This window comes from Chroicocephalus ridibundus, chromosome 12 (genome assembly GCF_963924245.1).
Source record: "Chroicocephalus ridibundus chromosome 12, bChrRid1.1, whole genome shotgun sequence".
Lineage (NCBI taxonomy): Eukaryota > Metazoa > Chordata > Aves > Charadriiformes > Laridae > Chroicocephalus > Chroicocephalus ridibundus.
In genome coordinates, this window is record NC_086295.1 from 6375612 (window position 1) to 6393508 (window position 17897).

The 17897-nt window shown below is 42.1% G+C and overlaps 1 protein-coding gene across 1 annotated transcript; it reads right to left on the bottom strand.

Moving 5' to 3' along the window:
* Positions 1 to 1174: 1174 nt before the first annotated feature.
* Positions 1175 to 16492, bottom strand: LOC134522566 (protein-glutamine gamma-glutamyltransferase 6-like). Its single transcript, XM_063350332.1, has 12 exons — positions 16270 to 16492; positions 15829 to 16068; positions 10027 to 10145; positions 9144 to 9272; positions 8769 to 8949; positions 8374 to 8509; positions 6668 to 6771; positions 6343 to 6585; positions 4555 to 4872; positions 3219 to 3382; positions 2375 to 2499; positions 1175 to 1325 (listed from the first exon to the last, which is right to left on the bottom strand). The coding sequence occupies exons 1-12, from the start codon at positions 16490 to 16492 to the stop codon at positions 1175 to 1177; spliced, it is 2133 nt and encodes a 710-aa protein (XP_063206402.1).
* Positions 16493 to 17897: the final 1405 nt, after the last annotated feature.

Here is a 17897-nt window from a genome sequence, read left to right on the forward strand (position 1 = left end):
ACTGTGACTGAGGAGTAAGGGGAAAAGGGATGATCCCTCCTTTTCCTCACCTCTACACTTCCATGTCGTATCTCTTTTTTTTTTTTGTCTGTTGCTGTTTTTTTGTTTGTTTCCACATTCAAGACTGCCTGCAACCAAAAAGGCAAATTAATTACCTGCCACTTAAATTTGTTTTTAAAAAAGGGATCTAACGTTTTGCTATGGCTTCTCGTGTATTCTTTTCCGTAAGAATTTGTGATCGTGTCTGGATGCACCAGGCTCTCTGACCCAAACTATTCTATGAAATGTTATCACCTGTCAGACAAAAGGTGTCCATGTTGAACTCCTGATGACTTTGTGGTTCGCAATTGTGGCCTTAGTAGTTCTGCTTTAAACATTTTATAAGTTGGAAGACAAAAGTATTCCTTGGTCTTGAGCGACCTTGCATTGGCGGGCAAAAAGCATTAGTTCCCTTGTGCTGCTGGCCTTCCTTATTAATGCAGGGCTCTCCTGTGCTCCGTGGTGCTCGGGGCTCTGTCATGTTACATAGGAATTAACTTACAGATTTGAATATGTAGATGTGTCGTCTGCTCTGTGGCAGGTCTAAGCCCACAGGCTACAAAAATATTGTTGTCACGAACCCCGAACATTCACTTTTTCCAGCCTTCGTAGGCTTTTTTCCTCCCTGTTCACAGAGTTATAGGTGTCACAAATCACAGACATTAAGTGAACAGTGGAGGAACTGTTCTACTTCTTAGGTAAGAAACTTAAATGAAGGAAAAAGAATTTTCCTCAGTCTTGTGATGTCGCATATTTCCATGGAATGTACAATTCATTACAAAATAATACAGTTATGAATAGTTTTTATTTATTGCTGACAATTAGAATGTGGTCACAAAGAGACTGTGTTATCTGATGGAAAAGTTAAAACCAGGAGCTTAATACAATAAGATTCGATAAAACAGTGAAACTATTTCTACAAGGAAGGAGCTTCATTTTTCTAGACAAGGAGACAAAAAAAGAAATACAATTAGAGAGTAAATAATTAAGCACTGTGAAAGCAGGAGACTTGATTCTATTGCAATGTAAGAGGTCACCAGTTTTTGTGGGAAGTTTCTTGCAGTCATCAGGGTCCCTATACGGAGGAGAACATCTTGCCATGTTAATGCTGAAATAGGAGATCGATTCCATCACATTATGCAGGTGCTACAGCAATGGTTACAAACCCCTTGACGTGTGAAAACTTGTCACAAGAGAAGTCTACTTGCAGCTGTAAGGGCCCAGACTTGCGAGGTGTGAATTCAAAATAAATTTTTGATCTCTCCCTTGGTGCCAGTCGTGCCAGACTGGAAAAAAAAAAAAATTAATTTAAAAATCAATTAATTCAGGCTTGCATTGTCTTTCTGTGAGATTCCCAAGAAGCAGAACTGCATGATAGCTAGGGCACCAACAGTTACTTGAGACCCAGCCTTGGCTTTTAAGAACTGCTTAGGGTTTGGGGCTTTGTGAAGACTAAGAAATGAGAAAAGATAATACCATCTTCATTTACTCTTGCAGAGACTGGTGGAAATGAGGAGTGCTACACCATGCCTCCATGTTAGGGCTGGGCACAAGTTTGGATTGTCAACACAAACTTAAAATAGGAAAACTTGGATGTCAAAGGCCAGCGCTGTCTTGGATGCCTGCTTGGTTCATCTCCATTTTGGCAATAATATGATTTAATTTTTTTTCTAATGGTCAGGGTGCTTCTGGTTTGTGTCTCCTTTTGGCCTAAAGTGGCTCAGTCTTTCACTGGAATAATGTTTCCCATATTTTTATGGATTAATACATCCAAATATTTCCAGAGCCACAGAAAGTCAGGCTGTTTTATGATAAAACAGGCTTTAGGAAATACGAACTGCTCAACGCTGAGTTGATCCATAAAGCACCAGAGTCCAGAGGAAAAGAAAAAAAAAAAAGTAATAGAACATTTTGCTCTTATGTTTTGAAAAGGCATGATTTTCTCCAACTTTAAAGGAGAAGAGAGCAACTTCTTGTTTGGGCTGAAAGGAGGGAGCTATGGCAGTGTCTTACTTGCTTTAGCTCAGACTTGTTTTTGTAGTATTAGGGTACCCTCTATAAAAATAGAAACATAAAGCCAAGCTGTAGAAGAAATGTCAGAGAGACGAAAGAATTTGTGCCCATTTGCTTTCCCAGGAAGGAAGAATGCTGGCAGTTTTTAGTTGTTAAGGAGGTTCCTATATCTCAATATGTATTTAGTGGCATTTTTATCTTCATAAATAGCAAATATGAAAAAGACAATTCAAGCGTGATTTTTTTTTTTTTCTTACTGTGGAATTAGACACGCTGTTGGTCATGTTAGAAGCACTGAGTAAATGCGGTGGTTTTCACTTACTGTATCTTGACCTGTTGATTCATGAGAGTCACCAGCAGCACGCAGCGGCTCACGGGCTCCGGCAGGGGGTTGGCGTACGAGATCTCCAGAGTAACAGCTTTGTTCACTACAACCCGCCGGGGCATCTAAATGACAAAGACACGTTTCTGACCATTCCCCGTTTTACTCTTTTCTGGCGCCAGACCTCGGTGGCGCTGGAAGCAGAGCATCTCTCGCGTTTGAGGATGAACGAGGCATTTTAGGAGCAGTGAATTTAGGTATGCCTTCCCTAATGCTTGAAGCGGGATTTGGATTAGCTGAATAGTGCTGTCAAGCTGTGTGCAATATTTTGTGCACAATTTCAGTGAAACAGAGCCCTGACTATACAGACACATCTCGTTAAACCTGTCTGATCTTTGGGTTGCTGAGCAGCATTTGTTGTTTTTGGGGTTTTTTTGGGACATCACTGATTAGGATTAAAGCGTTAAAACAATATAAACTGGCCCTAGCAGATTAGAATTAAGGGATTTGGAAGTAGGCAAAGTTGTTTAAAGCACTTGCCAATACCTAGGATACAGATGAAATGAAAACAAGTTCTGTGACCGTGAAGCGGTGGCACGTGACTGGGAAAGAAAGAAGGTAATGGAGCGGTTCTGAAGAACGGGGCAGATTCAGGCAAAGATTGAAAATTGGTCTTTCGGCTGCTTACTTCCTCAACTTAGGCAGGCAGAATTTTAGAGCAACATCTGAAATTGCAGCCTGAACTAACGCATTTAGCCCCAAATTCCCATCTAAAGATCTGAGCTCCAAAAAGACTCTTTAGTTCTTTCTGCCTGTTTGGGACATCAGGGAGAGAATTGTTTACCTTAATGATAATGTTTGTGTCCTCTAAAATGATTGTCTTCTCCACCAGCAGCTTTAGCCCCTGCCTGTGCAGGACTTCACACAGAGCAGTAACCTGGATCCTTTTGTCGGTAGTCAGGTATTTTCCATAATAGGAATAAGGAATCTTTAACCGGATGTGTTTCCCTGGAATGCAGACATGTATTTAGGAACCATTACGTTCTCAAAGAGTGATTAAAAAGAAAAGGTAGTTATTGTGAGGGGTTTTGAAATTATTGAAGAGCACAGAAGCTAAGACAGCTGGAGTCCGTTTCTATTTCTTCCTTGTGAGACTGGCTGTGTATTTCTCTCTTCTGGTGATCCTTTTCTGCTTTAACTCCTTTGACCCTTACAGTTGTGAACGCAGGATTTTGGCCTGAAACTGAGGGAATCTGGTCATCTGCATTTCACTGGATTCCTGTACTTTTGTATTTCTTATAATTTAAATGTATAACGATTTTTACCTATTCCCTCCTTGCATCCTATTTGTTTTACCTCAGTAAAGAAGAAAGTTTGGGTCAAGTGTCACAGAGATCCTGTTCAAGTGACCTGCTCAGCTGCTTATTGTTGTAATCCTACAACTTTTCTGCTAGGTATGGAAAAAAAAATGTGTCTCTGCAGCTGCTGGGGGTGAAAAAGATCTCTAGAACAGTTTTAATAGCCTTGACTCTTCCAAAGAGACAGTTTCACTGTAACTTTTAACCTTTTTCCTAGTTAACTTCTATTAAAGTGATGCCTGTTGAGTGCCAGAAAGCATACATCAGAGGTTTTTTATTTGTTAAGAGTGCAAGATGTGTTCCCATACGTGTAATAATCACCACAGACACACACAGGTGTGTGTGTATATGTGTACGTATAGGCACACATGACACACACATAGGATCATAGAATGTGTTGGGTTGGAAGGGACCTTTAAAGGCCATCTAGTCCAACCCCCCTGCAGCCAGCAGGGACATCTTCAACTCGATCAGGTTGCTCAGAGCCTCATCCAGCCTGGCCTTGAATGTCTCCAGGGATGGGGCCTCCACCACCTCTCTGGGCGACACGTATCTATAGCGTTGCTTCTGGAGCTATAACATCAATGTAGCCTTCTGTAAAACATTTCATGAGACCTTCAATTCCTGGTCGAACTAGGGAAGGTTTTTGGGGGGAGGGAAATATCTTGTAAAATGTAGTCATAAACAATGCTATTAAGAGAGGGAGCAAGTAGATGGGCTAGGAGGCTGCTGGAGGTATGATACTGATGTTTCTTACTTCCAGTTGCCTTCGTGTGGCTAAGAGGAGGGCTATATTGGCTCCTTAGGGACATGGGAAGTTACCTTGTTTAGAACCCAGATCCACAGAAGTGGTTGCCTTCAAGATCTCTGTTACTGGTCTCCTCGTATATAGGACGGTTGATGCACTCATGTCCACCTTCACAGTCTTGCGGTCAGAAGATAGGTTATTGAGAATTAAGAGTAGGGTAATGTCTTTGCCGAACACCGGAGGTTCAGCCAGCTTGAATTTCCCAGAGATTCCAGGGTTTCTCATTGTTTCTGATGGTCTTTCACGCGGAGATTCTGTGTGTCCTTCTGTGATGTTTGATCCAAATATCTTTGCCAAGGCCTTTTTGTAAACTTGTCTTTCCTCAGAAGAACCTGGGCGAAGGAGAGAACCGAGTAAATTTCATACTTTTTGTTGTCATCGCGCCTTCTCTGCGTAAAGGCTTTCAGAGTGATACAGGGCGTCAGCTCTGCATCACCCAGAAATACGCAACACCCAAAAGTTCCCCATGTTTTTATAAGCTTCTATTCAGGTTTCTCACAGGAAAGTAATAAACACGTGTAATAAGGTGAATAAGGCACTAAAATGAAATACGATGCATTTGTATTTGTTAGGATGCAAGAATTCTTTTTTCCTTGGTCAGAACATGCAGTAGTGTGGTAAGTGTTACTCGCCTGATCTGATGATAACCAGCCTCTGTATTAAATATGGTTGCACTGAAACCTTGGGGAGTGAAGTATTGAAATGTGGCCACTAATTCTGAATAGCAAACTTTTTTTTTAAAAAAAAAAAGTTAAATACATTCTCCTCCTTTTTTTTTTTTTAAGACTTTGAGCCACAAACATTAAGCAAACTATTATGAAACCCATAACCCTAAACTTAAAAAAAAAAAAAAAAAAAAAGATGGAAAGACCTAGATACCAAGTTTTTGAGGGAAGATAAAAACATTCCCGCAAACATGCAGCTATGCAGTTCTTAACCTTTGCTGCTTTGTTTGGTAATCACAGATGAGTGGCACTTAGTCCCTTTACTGTTTCCTAGTAGTTTTGTTTCCTGAATCTGATAACGTGGAGACTGAGTCCGCATTGGGGAGCGCAAACACATACCAACTGAATGGCTGGGTGGCTGATGGTGGGATGTCGGAGCAGAAGCGGAAGAGAGCATAACTCGGTGAATTTATATGGTCAGAGAGGGAGACGGAGTGAGTCACCCCTCTTGGGAACGGGGTGTAATGGGGCCTTCAAAAGGACAGATGAGGAGTTGGAACGGACACAGCAAGGAAGAATTTATTTGCTGACAGAGACTGAGCATGGAGATGAGCATCTCCGCATGGGAGATGGATATCTGGTGTTAGAGGACTGGAGTTTAAGGTTTTGGAATAGTAGTTTGATTGTTGCCTCGCTCCCTCTGCCAGATATGCCAGACAAATAGTACTTATTAATCTGTAACTTCCCCCACTACAGACCTGTGCACAGTTCGTGATACGTGATGGACTTGGCTTTAAGACTTTCTGGTATGACAGCTTGAGAGTTTGCCTTGGGTAGTAAACCATATTTTATAGCCCTGTTTTGTGTATATATTACACTTTGTGCTCCTGTGTAAAGGACTAAAGTATATTTTGTATTGTGTCTTAATAAGGAAACTACTGAATACACAAACCCAGAAATATACAAATACCCATTGTATTAAGAAAATAGTGTGAGAATGCTGACAGAAATATTTTTCTGAAGGAAGGGGAGAGATGCTCAAACAAAAGAGGTTACCCATCCTAGCTCCCTAGCACCAAGAATTCAACAGGGGATAACGGTGATAACAAGAAGAACAGTCTGTGGTAATTCCTTTACCTTCTGGATATTTGTAATTACAGGTGACATCCACACGGGAATTGCTGCCCACAGCTTTGGTGCTGATAAACCTGCCAATTATTTCGGTATCACAATACACTCTTTTCTTAGTTCCATCGCTGTATACAATCCATCTGTTGCAATCGGCATTCACCTCCGTATACACAAATAAGGTGTCGTAATCCAAGTCTACATCTCCTTCTTTGATGGCTCTGACAGACGCAGGGCCACACTGAAATAATCCTAAAACACCGGGGGGCAAAAAAGGCAAACTTTAGTCCTGCTCAGTTTAGAGAAGGGACGTGAAGTCATGCTAAGAATTTACCTTTGCTTTGTTCCTGTGGAGTCGCATCTAAAACCTGCCACCCATTGTATGGTGTTCCCAGGTCTGGGCGAATGAACCAGCTTTCGTTCCAGACGTGATAATCCCTGGAGACAAAGAACAATGTCTACAAAACATAGTAATATAGAGTCATATGAACTTCCAATTCTAAAGGAGAAGGAAATTATTTTTTTTTTTAAAGACTGTCTAACATGTGACAGGAGCTGGCTAGTTACAGCAACCCACTACTACTCTTTCAAAGGGTGGATTTACTGCCTGCTGTTGAGGTGTTGACCTCAGGGCAGGGAGGGAGAGAATACAGATGGCAGCAGCTTGCTTTGGGAGCGATATAAACTGTAGGTGAAAGATTTAAGCCATGGATATAGGCAACACTTGGTGATTGTGTTCGGTAACCCTCCAATGTGGGAAATTCTTCATTTAAATAGGCACTTAAAATAGCTATACTGGGTCGGATAAAACGCTCATGAAGTCCAATACTCCACCTATAGCAGTGTGCAGCAGCACGTGTTTAGAAAAGAGATGAGAACAGCACGTGAATAGAATGAGCCTCCCCCAACACAATTTCTTCCAGTCAGAGAATTTGGGACTTTCTGAATCAGATGTTACATCAGTGCCGCTGGGTTTAATGGTCATTAGTCATCTTATTCTCTATGAATCTCTCTTGACCTGTTTAAAAACTCTTTATAGCTGTGTTTTAAACAGCATCCAGTGGTAACGAGTTCCACAAACTCTGAAAGGAAAGGATAGCACGAAAGACTGGTAAAAGGTAGGTCACAGGAGAACCCAGAAAAGATCCGTTGGCTGAATTTGGTTCAGAGGCTAACGTTTCTAAGGAAGTTCAGAGGTGGAAGACTTCCATATCCTTCAACCACATACACTCAGTGAAAGAAAGCAGACCAAATAATGCTGACATTTTGGTGAAGCCTGGTGTGCACAGGGACTTTGAGCTGGATGATGCGCCCTTGGGCCCAGTTAGCTCGCTTCCTGAAAGGTGAAGCGGCTGCAGAGTAAAGATTTTAAAACTGGAGGGCAACTAAAACACAAAATGGTATTATTTAAAGAATATCGTGTTTCTTTGGCTACTCAAATTGTGAGGCTTGATTGATGATCACGGATCACTTGCAGTTTACGGCACCGGACTTACAATGTCCAGTAACCAAGTCTGGAGAGTGTCGGGATTGTTCTCTCTTCAGCTCCCACAAAGGGAAGGTCAAGTTAAGGGAGTGCTGGAAAACCTCCTGGGGAGGCTCCCATCTACCTGGGGAGGCCAGGGGCTGAGGAACACAGGCTTTGGATGTTTGATAAGAGAAAGTTATGGCAGCAGTAAGCCGTTAAGAGCACGGAAGGTACACAGCTGCATTGTCGGGAACAAAGTGGTTTGGTGTCAATAATCAAAACAGCCTCGGGAACTGGTACGTCATCAATGGAAACGTATTTTTTAAAGAAAGTTGCAACTTGTTTGAGGCCAGGGACTGCAAAAAATTGGGTTGGTTATTTGAAGTAATTATTATCTTAAACCCATGAAGTATGTTTTCTGTCCAAATTGCTGTCTAGTGTATTCATTTAGATATCTATATTAAATTTTGTGCGCTCACTTCCTTTTGTACTACTAGCGTTCATGGTTTTAAGGCTTATAAATCCTCTCTCTAATTTTTGGTGAGATGCAAAAGAAAAAAAATCATATTTACCATGTGGAATCCTTGCCGATATTAAGACTCTTTCCAGAGCTGTCATAGTACTTATCAATACTCAGGTTTCTATCCACGTCATGGGCAGAGTTAAAATTTGAAACCAAACGAGTTGGAATCCCCAAGCACCTCAGAACTGGAATATATTTAAAAAAAACAAAACAAACACACACATACACAAACAAAAAAACACACACAGCTTTAGTTTAGTGATTAGAAAAACATGTGAGAAACAAAGTGAAGTGTCTCAATATTTTGTGAATTCTTCAGCATTTGCAATCTTCAGAGCACTGTTCCTCTTGCAGAATTAATTGCTTCGTAGTTTTGATAAAACCAGAGGTCACAGATGCCTCCATTTCACCCCCGTTTCATAGTCCTCTATTCGGAAAGCTTACCTGTACACATCACGCCTGCGAAAACCCAGCACTGGCCATACTGCACAGGCTTGTAGTTGTCCTGACGCCATTTCTGGAGGATTACCACGCTGCCGTCCCACCTGGAGGGATTCTCATGGGAATGGAAACTTCCTTGCCACTTTCCCAGGAGAACTCCATTGTCATTATCATTTCCATTGATCTAAAAACAGGCCAATGGACAGAATGCACAAAATCTGTTGTGTGTAATGCAGCATATCTAGTTAATTATTGCTGTTAGTTATTGCAACTAGTTAATATCTAGTTGCTTAAGGTGCAGGCGGCTGAGGCTCAGTGGTATAACTAATGCTTTCTGCTTAAGCGTGTGTAATTCAGATTAAGTTGTCCGCTTCTTACCATGGAACTGATTACTCGGCCCACATATTTAGGATCTCCTCTTCGGGATACATCAATGGCTGCGTTCTGACGATAGTAGAGGCTCAGATCAAGCATGGTGAGACAAATGTTTAGAAGGTGATCTTGAAACTGTGGTCAGATAAGACAATTTTTTAAGAAAATAGATAGTTTCACAAACAGAATTAGAGGAGATTCTACTGCAGTTCCTCCTTTTTAAGATATTCTAGCCCAACAGCGATAGGGGTAGTGAGGCATAAAGACAGTAGTGTGCAATTCACGCTTGAATATTGGCTAAAGATGGGACTAACTAATTAAAATAATAATAATCTGGCAGGATGCTTTTTGCCATCAGAAGAGGTGACAGCAGTAAAACTAAAACTGCCAAGCTTATTCTGACTGCAGTTATTAGATTCTCTTGAGTTATATCCCTGGAAACTTTCAAGGTGAAGTTGGATGTGGCTCTGAGCAACCTGATCTAGTTGAAGATGTCCCTGCTCGTGGCAGGAGGGTTGGAATAGATGATCTTTAAAGGTCCCACCCAACCCAAATGATTCTATAATTCTATGTCAATGTCAGTTCTGGCACGTTATAGGAAAAACAGTGGGTGCGTTGGAGCCACACAAGTATGTTGTCACTTGTGCTATGGATGCTTTGGTCACAGATGAGGTCCACGCTTGTACCGTGAGCTTCAAACACCTGTAGAAGTCAGTCCTAGCTGCAGTGCTGGGCTAAATCTTCTCTCACACTGAGCGAACCACAAATAAGCCTAGCCAGGTTTGTTTGCTTTTCGTATAAATAGGCATATCTATCAGAGGCAAATAATGAGAAGAGAAAATGCTATTGGAGACCGAATAAGAGCTGAAATGAATTCCTTGTGGCTTACCTGTCCGTAGTACCATCCTCTTGCTTCAATGTACTTTGCATTGCCCACAAAGATTATTCCATTTTCATTTAGAACATATTCTTGTCTCTCATTTTCGTTAGCCATGTAGACAGCATCACCTGAAAACCAAGTTGCACATGCTTTTACGCTTAAATCTGAGAATATTAGCAACCTTTCAAAAGCATTTGTATCTTGATTTGGCAAGGGGAAAACTACTATTTGGGAAACAGGTTGTTATAGCTCCCTGAACATGTGCAGTTCAGTGGAAAAGCCTGCTATTGTATATGGCTGGGGGGGTGGGGAATCCATGTTATACCGCTTTAACTTTTTTCCCCTAATTTTAGCATAGCCTTTGTGTATTTTTGTGTATTATCTAAACGTCCCCTATCATAGAATCATAGAATTGTTGAGGTTGGAAGGGACCTTTAAGATCATCGAGTCCAACCTTTAGCCTACCCTGACAAGAGCCACTTCTAAACCATGTCCCTCAGTGCCCCATCTACCCTTTTTTTAAACACCTCCAGGGATGGTGAATCCACCACCTCCCTGGGCAGCCTATTCCAATGTTTAATAACCCTTTCAGTGAAAAAATGTCTCCTAATATCCAATCTAAACCTCCCCTGATGTAACTTGAACCTGTTTCCCCTCGTCCTATCACTTGTCACCAGGGAGAAGAGGTCAGCCCCCATCTCTCTACAACCTCCTTTCAGGTAGTTGTAGAGGGTGATAAGGTCTCCCCTCAGCCTCCTCTTTTCCAAGCTAAACAACCCCAGCTCCCTCAGTTGTTCTTCATAAGGTTTGTCCTCCAGACCCCTCACCAGCTTTGTAGCCCTTCTCTGGACACGCTCCAACACCTCAATGTCCCTCTTGTAGCGAGGGGCCCAAAACTGAACGCAGTACTCGAGGTGGGGCCTCACCAGTGCCGAGTACAGGGGGATGATCACTTCCCTCGTCCGGCTCACCACACTATTCCTGATACAGGCTAGGATGCTGTTGGCCTTCTTGGCCACCTGGGCACACTGCTGGCTCATATTCAGCCGGCTGTCAACCAACACCCCCAGGTCCTTTTCTGCCGGGCTGCTTTCGAGCCACTCTGCCCCAATCCTGTAGCGCTGCATGGGGTTGTTGTGACCCAAGTGCAGGACCCGGCACTTGGCCTTGTTGAACCTCATACCATTGGTCTCAGCCCATCGGTCCAGCCTGTCCAGATCCCTCTGCAGAGCCAACCTACCCTCAAGCAGATCAACACGCCCGCCCAGTTTAGTGTCATCTGCGAACTTACTGAGGGTGCATTCAATCCCTTCATCCAGATCATTGATAAAGATATTAAAGAGAACCGGCCCCAGCACCGAGCCCTGGGGGACACCACTTGTGACTGGACACCAACTGGATTTAACTCCATTTACCACCACTCTCTGGGCACGGCCATCCAGCCAGTTTTTTACCTAGCGAAGAGTACACCTGTCCAGGCCATGAGCAGCCAGTTTCTCCAGGAGAATGCTGTGGGAAACAGTGTCCATTGCATTTTTGTGAGAAAGATTGAGAAAAGTCTAGGCTAGCTCACTGGGTTACTCTGCCTTCTCAGGGTAGTTAGAAGTAGAATAGACATTTGAAGAGTCACACAGATGACATTTTTCCGCTTTCCATTCATGTTTAGACTGGATATTAGGAAAAATTTTTACACTGAAGGGGTTATCAAGCATTGGAACAGGCTGCCCAGGGGAGTGAGGGAGTGAGGGAGCCCTGTAGGTACTTAAAAGACGGGTAGACATAGAGCTTAGAGATATAGTTTAGTGATGGTTTTTGTCAGAGTTAGGGTTGATGGTTGGACCAGATGATCTGAAAGGTCCCTTCCAACCTAGGCGATTCTATGTTTGTCTTGTTTTAAGATTCCTAAATGAAGATCTCTACTTGCCTGATCCAAAGTGCTATCAGAAATATTATTAGGATAGTCTGCTCTCAACCATTCTCTTTGATTTCAGTTCCTCTGAAGTTCTCAGTTACCCTGATTTCCCTAGTCTGAGGCCCAGGAAACAGCTGCTATGAAACCATTGGCTTCCCACAGATGTTTAGGCTGTTGTGATCACTCTTTAGGTAGCAATATCTACTTAGCGCCGTGTTTAATTTCATAACGTTTAAAATTATTTTCTGAAAGCTTCAGGATTTCAGGAGACACGTATAAAAATCAGCTTTTCTATTTTGTTGAGTCAGCTTCTTTACCTTCCTATAGGAACTTCCCATCCTTCCCTTCCTGAAAATAAAAGATCGTGTAATTTAATTTAAATATTATATCATATAAGTGTCTTTGTAGCTGTCCACACTATTTCTTTAAATAATATTGTCATTGTTGATTGCCAAGCTTATGGGCCTGGAGAACTGGGTGCAGCTCCAGGTGCTGTACTTCAAGTTGTGGATCAGTTGGAAAGAGTGAGAGGAGCACTGAGGATGCTCAGCAATCCTGAAAATATGCTTATGATTTAATTCTAAATTATTTGAGGTAGGAAAAAAAAAATAGGGGTGAGGACTGGGCCAAGTGTGGTAATCAATGCCAGAAGTTTTGGTGAAGAGGATGGGGCAGAGGGGTGGGGGAGCGGGAATCTGTCCTTGGTGTCTATTGTGTGTAGGATGAGAAGTTACGTGCTGAAATCAAAGCAAAGAAGATTTGGTTAGTTAATAGGACAAAATTCTAATGGAAAGGCTAGTGTTTTATTGGAGTGAATTGCTGGGGGAGGTACTGGAGCTTCCCTCGTGGCTGGTCATTAAGAAGAAATTCAAGATCTGTCAGCAATGAACTAAGTGCTAAACTGAACCTGCCTTAGAACATGGTGTGGGACTAGATAACTGTCTAAGATCCTTCTGGTGTTACGAGTTTATGATTCTGAGTGATCTAAATGTCCTTCTGTAATCACTTGAAGGACATCTTTTTTTCTAAGGTTTATACGCTCTCAATTAAATGTGCTAGAGCCAGTTCTTTCAATAAGTATACTTAGACTTTTTTATAACAACACTATTTCTAGCAATAACTTGGAACAAAATTAACATTAGTTTAAAAGGAGGGGAAAAAAGCCCCACACCACAACACATCTCTTCCTTTCAAATATGACTAAATAGTAAGAACCCCTTCTATTACTCTCAGCAGGCAAGGAGGAAAAAAAACACAATCAGCCACAATGGTCCTCTCTTTTTTAACAGTTATAGAAAGACACACCACTATAGACCTAATCCTTTATTATATTAGTGCCTTTTAATACAAAAATGCGAAGTTGTTATCTCTTCTGTCCTCTCATTCTGGAGTTAAAAGTTTATCCTGGCATAGTGAGAACCAATCAGGATGTAAATTTCTATTGATAGTTTTTAAACGGTATGTAAGTACACTTTCTAACATACATATACTTCTAGTAATTTCTTTATATAACCTTTGCCACTGAAACAAGTGGCAAGTACCAGACATCTAGGGAAAGAGATACCTTCTACAAAGTTCGGACATACATATCCTTTTATCCCCTAAAGCTTTACAATTGATGTTTTCACTTGTGAGCTAGAGATAAGCAGTGTACGATCATTCGTTTAATTCATGATTAGCACTCTTTACTCTAGCGGTTAACTGTACGTTTCTTCAATAGCACTGGGATTGAATGCATCATTCTCAGAGGCTGGCTTGCAAGTATCTTAGATTTCTCTTTAAATGTCCTTGAGCCACTTTAATAAAGTCAAAACATCACTTTTGTTTCACTGACAGGTTTGAAACAAATACATTAGTGAATTAATAAGCTTATTGGTTTGTTATCATTATGGTAAGATCAGTATTTTCTGTGCCCAAGTTCTGTATTTATTTCAGATATACGACCTCTGAAACTAATTGCTCTCGGCTTGCTAAACTAGGAATTTTCTCTTGTCCAAAAGGCTTTTCACGTGTTCAGTTACGCTAGTAACCCTTCGCTGAGCATGTTCGAATTCACAATTCCTCGTCAGGAAAGATTAACCGGAAGAAAATTCCAAATGAGATCTTGTCACCTCCTACAATGACATTAATATTTAAATCTGAGTGACTGTTCCCTCTGATACAGTTTAAGATTGCGTTTGCCTTTTTCAGGGCCATTTCACTTTGGTTCTCATTGTTTGATTAACAAGTACTTTAATATTCTTCATGACTTCCAGCTGGTAAGTCTGCCATTGAAAGTATTGTTATTTCTCTGAAAACATACGGTCTTTTATTTTGTATTATTATATCTTATCCCTTCTCAACTACTCCAGCCTCCGAGGCCAGCCAGCTGTGTCTATGTGGTGTCCCAGCCCATCTGTGTCTGGACAATGGGGCTTAGTGTCAGCAGATCAAAGTCAGTAATGAACCATTTGATGGGAGTGTTTTTTTCAGGAGCCACTTAAGGATCCAACCCAATACTTTTCGTTTAATCTCTAGACCTGGCTGTTTCCTTGTAAGCAGTTCTTTACTGATATTACAGTTTATGAATTAATTCCTGTCTTTTACAGCTTAACGAATAAGGGCCCATGTGGAGCCGTATCTACAGACCAGATCTGTCATTTATCCTCTGAGAAAATAATTTTTCTCTTTCCCGTCTACTGTGACACTTACTACAGTGGTAACGTACCCTCAAACTGAATCTGTTCCTCTTTGTCAGGATCAGGGAGCTACTCCGCTCTGCAGAAGCTTATTCAGCAGCATCCAGCTTTAAGGACACTCCCTTTTGTTTGTCAGCGGTCGTTGCATCATCTGATAAATCTGGAGAGCTCTTCTGCAAAAGCATTAGTTTTAAACTGGAATGGCACAGCCTAATTTTTCTCAGCTTTCATTTGAGAATGATTTGTCTGGTCTCCTGAGTACCACTGCTACTCTGGTGTTCCAGTTCAGGAGCCGTCAAATATTTCAGTCCCTGCAGTGTGGTTTCCGTCAATTAGAAGTTACACCACAAGTGATCTTTCAGGAGGTTCTGGGAAGGGTTTTCCCCTCAGGACTGTCTATGCAGAGACAGTCTGAGTTTCCTGAACATGCTTCTATAATTATTTCTGTCTTCCAAGACATCCTGAGCTAATTAGCAGCTTTTTTCACATTGGCTCTCGACATATTTGTTAGTGACCTTTGACTAACATATGGTCACGGAAAATAGTGGATGATTGTGGTCACTTTTCTCTTCTGTCATAAGCTGTTTACTCACTTGGCTGGCAAAGAGCTCCCTTAATTCTAGAGCGGTGTAGTTTAAGTCTAACCTAGGTTTCTAGACTATTGCGTATTTGCAAAATCTGACTTTAGGAAATTGCGTTCCTTCTGCAACATGCTGAGGCTGCAGAAATAAAAAACGGAGCAGCAAGAGATGTCCCTTTTCAACCCATGACGAAAGACGTGGGAAATGCCAGTCTGCTTCACACTAGCCCTCTCTCAGTTTTTATAAAGTTAGTTGAGCTGCTGTCTTTGCAGGTAACATCTACAAGAGCACTCTTGCTCGGATTTAGGTGCAAGTCAAGGATGTTGCTGTATGTTTGCGTCAAGTTCTGAGAAGTACGTGCACTTAGGAAGGTCTGTCAGCCCTTGTTTACAGAAAAAAGTGATCTGCTCAGTCTTGAAGAGAGTCTGATATCACCCCGCGTAGCACATTTCATTAGGATAAAAGGGGGAGGGAGAGATGCAGCAGCAGCTTTTAACGTAGTAAAACCAGATCTCTGAACAGATAGCTGAGCTTGGGTCAGCAGTGGCAGCAAAGACACAGCTTGAGGGAGCAAGCTCCCTGTGCGGATATGAAAGCAAATAGGTCAGTTAAGTGCAAGAGCAAAGGCGTTGGTACCTACCTGAGCACCAAGGGTTGAAGAGTAACACAAACTGCCCCAGGAATCTGGAGAAGATCTTGTTCCCCGAGGTTACCAGGAGGGTGAGATTGTACCGCCCGATGACAGCATTGGCTGGGCTGGAGATTGTGAAGTTGGTGTAGCCGGACTCGCTGGGTCCCTGGACGGCACTCCAGCCGCTTGGCCCTGCCTCAGAGAGCTTAAAGACGGCCTTTGTACGATGAGATTCTGAGGGGGATGGTCCTGCCAGAAAGAAGGGGTGATTGGTTTCCATTCCAGAGTGTGGGTTCAATATTAACTTCACACTTGAAACGAGCATGTCGCGGGGGGAAGCATTAAAAATACACGAAGAAAAATTACATCTCTAAATAGAATAAGGGGAGAAGTGCCAGGGATAAAGATTATGCTTCTATGAGAACATGGATTACACGAAGGGAGCGTTACCTATTTCAGTGACAAATGCTAGGCTCTCCCCCGTCTGCCTTGGTCTGTTGAAGTGGAGGGAAATAGTGAAGCCTTGTCCTCGCCTCACGGTCAGCTCAGAGTTGGCATATTTGTCAGTATGGTGCGCGCTTGCGTTTAGTGATGGCTGCCAGCTGATATGTGTTGGTGTCAGATCTGTAAAATAGAGGAAAAGACACGAAGCAGCAGCATGGAAGGAAGTCATTTGCTGGTAAATGGCATGATGAGGTTGCTAAGAGCAGTTACCTTTTACCGCAGGACGGACAACTTAAAAATCAGAGGCTCCATTAAGTTGATTAAATCTGGCGGTCAATAATAGAAATTTTTGCCTGGAATTTGTTACAAGGCTGTCATACGCTGAGGACGTAGATACTTTCTGTGCAGTGCTGGATACTGTTTTATCATTGGACTTAAAAAAATTTACAGGGGCAAATCAGTGCCGTTTCATGGTCAGCACCAAATAAAATGGCCTGTAGCCCCTCTACATTTTCAACATATATGTATTTTTAGGATCTCAGAAATGGCTATCTTGCCTTTCCTGCTGACATCCTGACGCCATTTGGCCTGGCGTAGGGAGAGATACATAGTGAGAGATCATCTGTCTTATATGAATGATCAAGGGGTGTTTCAGGACATAAATTGGAGCTTTTGTCAAAGAAATCAGTCTGACAGAATTTAGTTCTGTGCGAAGTGAGAACTGGACCACTGGGATTCCCACTCTGGTATGCGTTACCTTCATTTCCTGGAGGAATTCTGATGACTTACAGTGTGCTTGGAGTTCTCTGATATTGAGTGTCCTGCACACATGCTGTTATTATGGTCTGTGGTGTAAAACCCATAAAGTGGCTTTTGAGGCCTTAAATGCTAAGCTTGACTTTTTGGCAAGTGAGTATGTATATGATCTTCCTTGTGAGATTGGTTTCCCTTCTAGAGTTCCTCTTTTATTGCCAGGCTTACACTGGAGCAGTTATTTTTGCCTTCGGGAGCTCCGAGAGGCACCCTGCCCTCTGCGACTCCACAGAGCCCACCCGCAGCGTCGTGCTGCGCCTTTTGGCGTATGCCGAGGGCGAGAACCTTAGTGAAGATTCTTCCAAATCACCCTTATTAATGCTAGTATCATAAATGCCATGAGGTTGGGGGGTAGGGAGGGACAGGATGGGGGCACATGACCGCCACCCTTTTAAAGGGAATTCAAAAGAAAACAATAACAACAACAGAGTGGGATGGAAAGGATGGATTAAGGCCCATGGCACCAGGCACCATTATAGTAGGGATCTTCACACAAGCTTCCAAGTCTATCTCATACCATATAGCACAGCAATGAAACGCTAAGGCAGATCTGAAACGATACTGCTGCACTTTAAACTACAATTTACTTATAATCTTTGAAGAAGAAGCAAAAATAAAATCTAACTTACGCGAAAAAGTGCCATAATCAAATTCAAGGCAGAATATATTTTTTTTTATTTGTAGTCTAAGAGCACAAAGTAGTAATGTGAATAAGCATTGATGGGCTGAAAGAGAGACTCTTTAGTACGACTATCTGGGACAACAGTGAACTGCAGTAGGCTTTCCCTGCAAAGCAACACTTCAAAAACTGATTTGAAAAT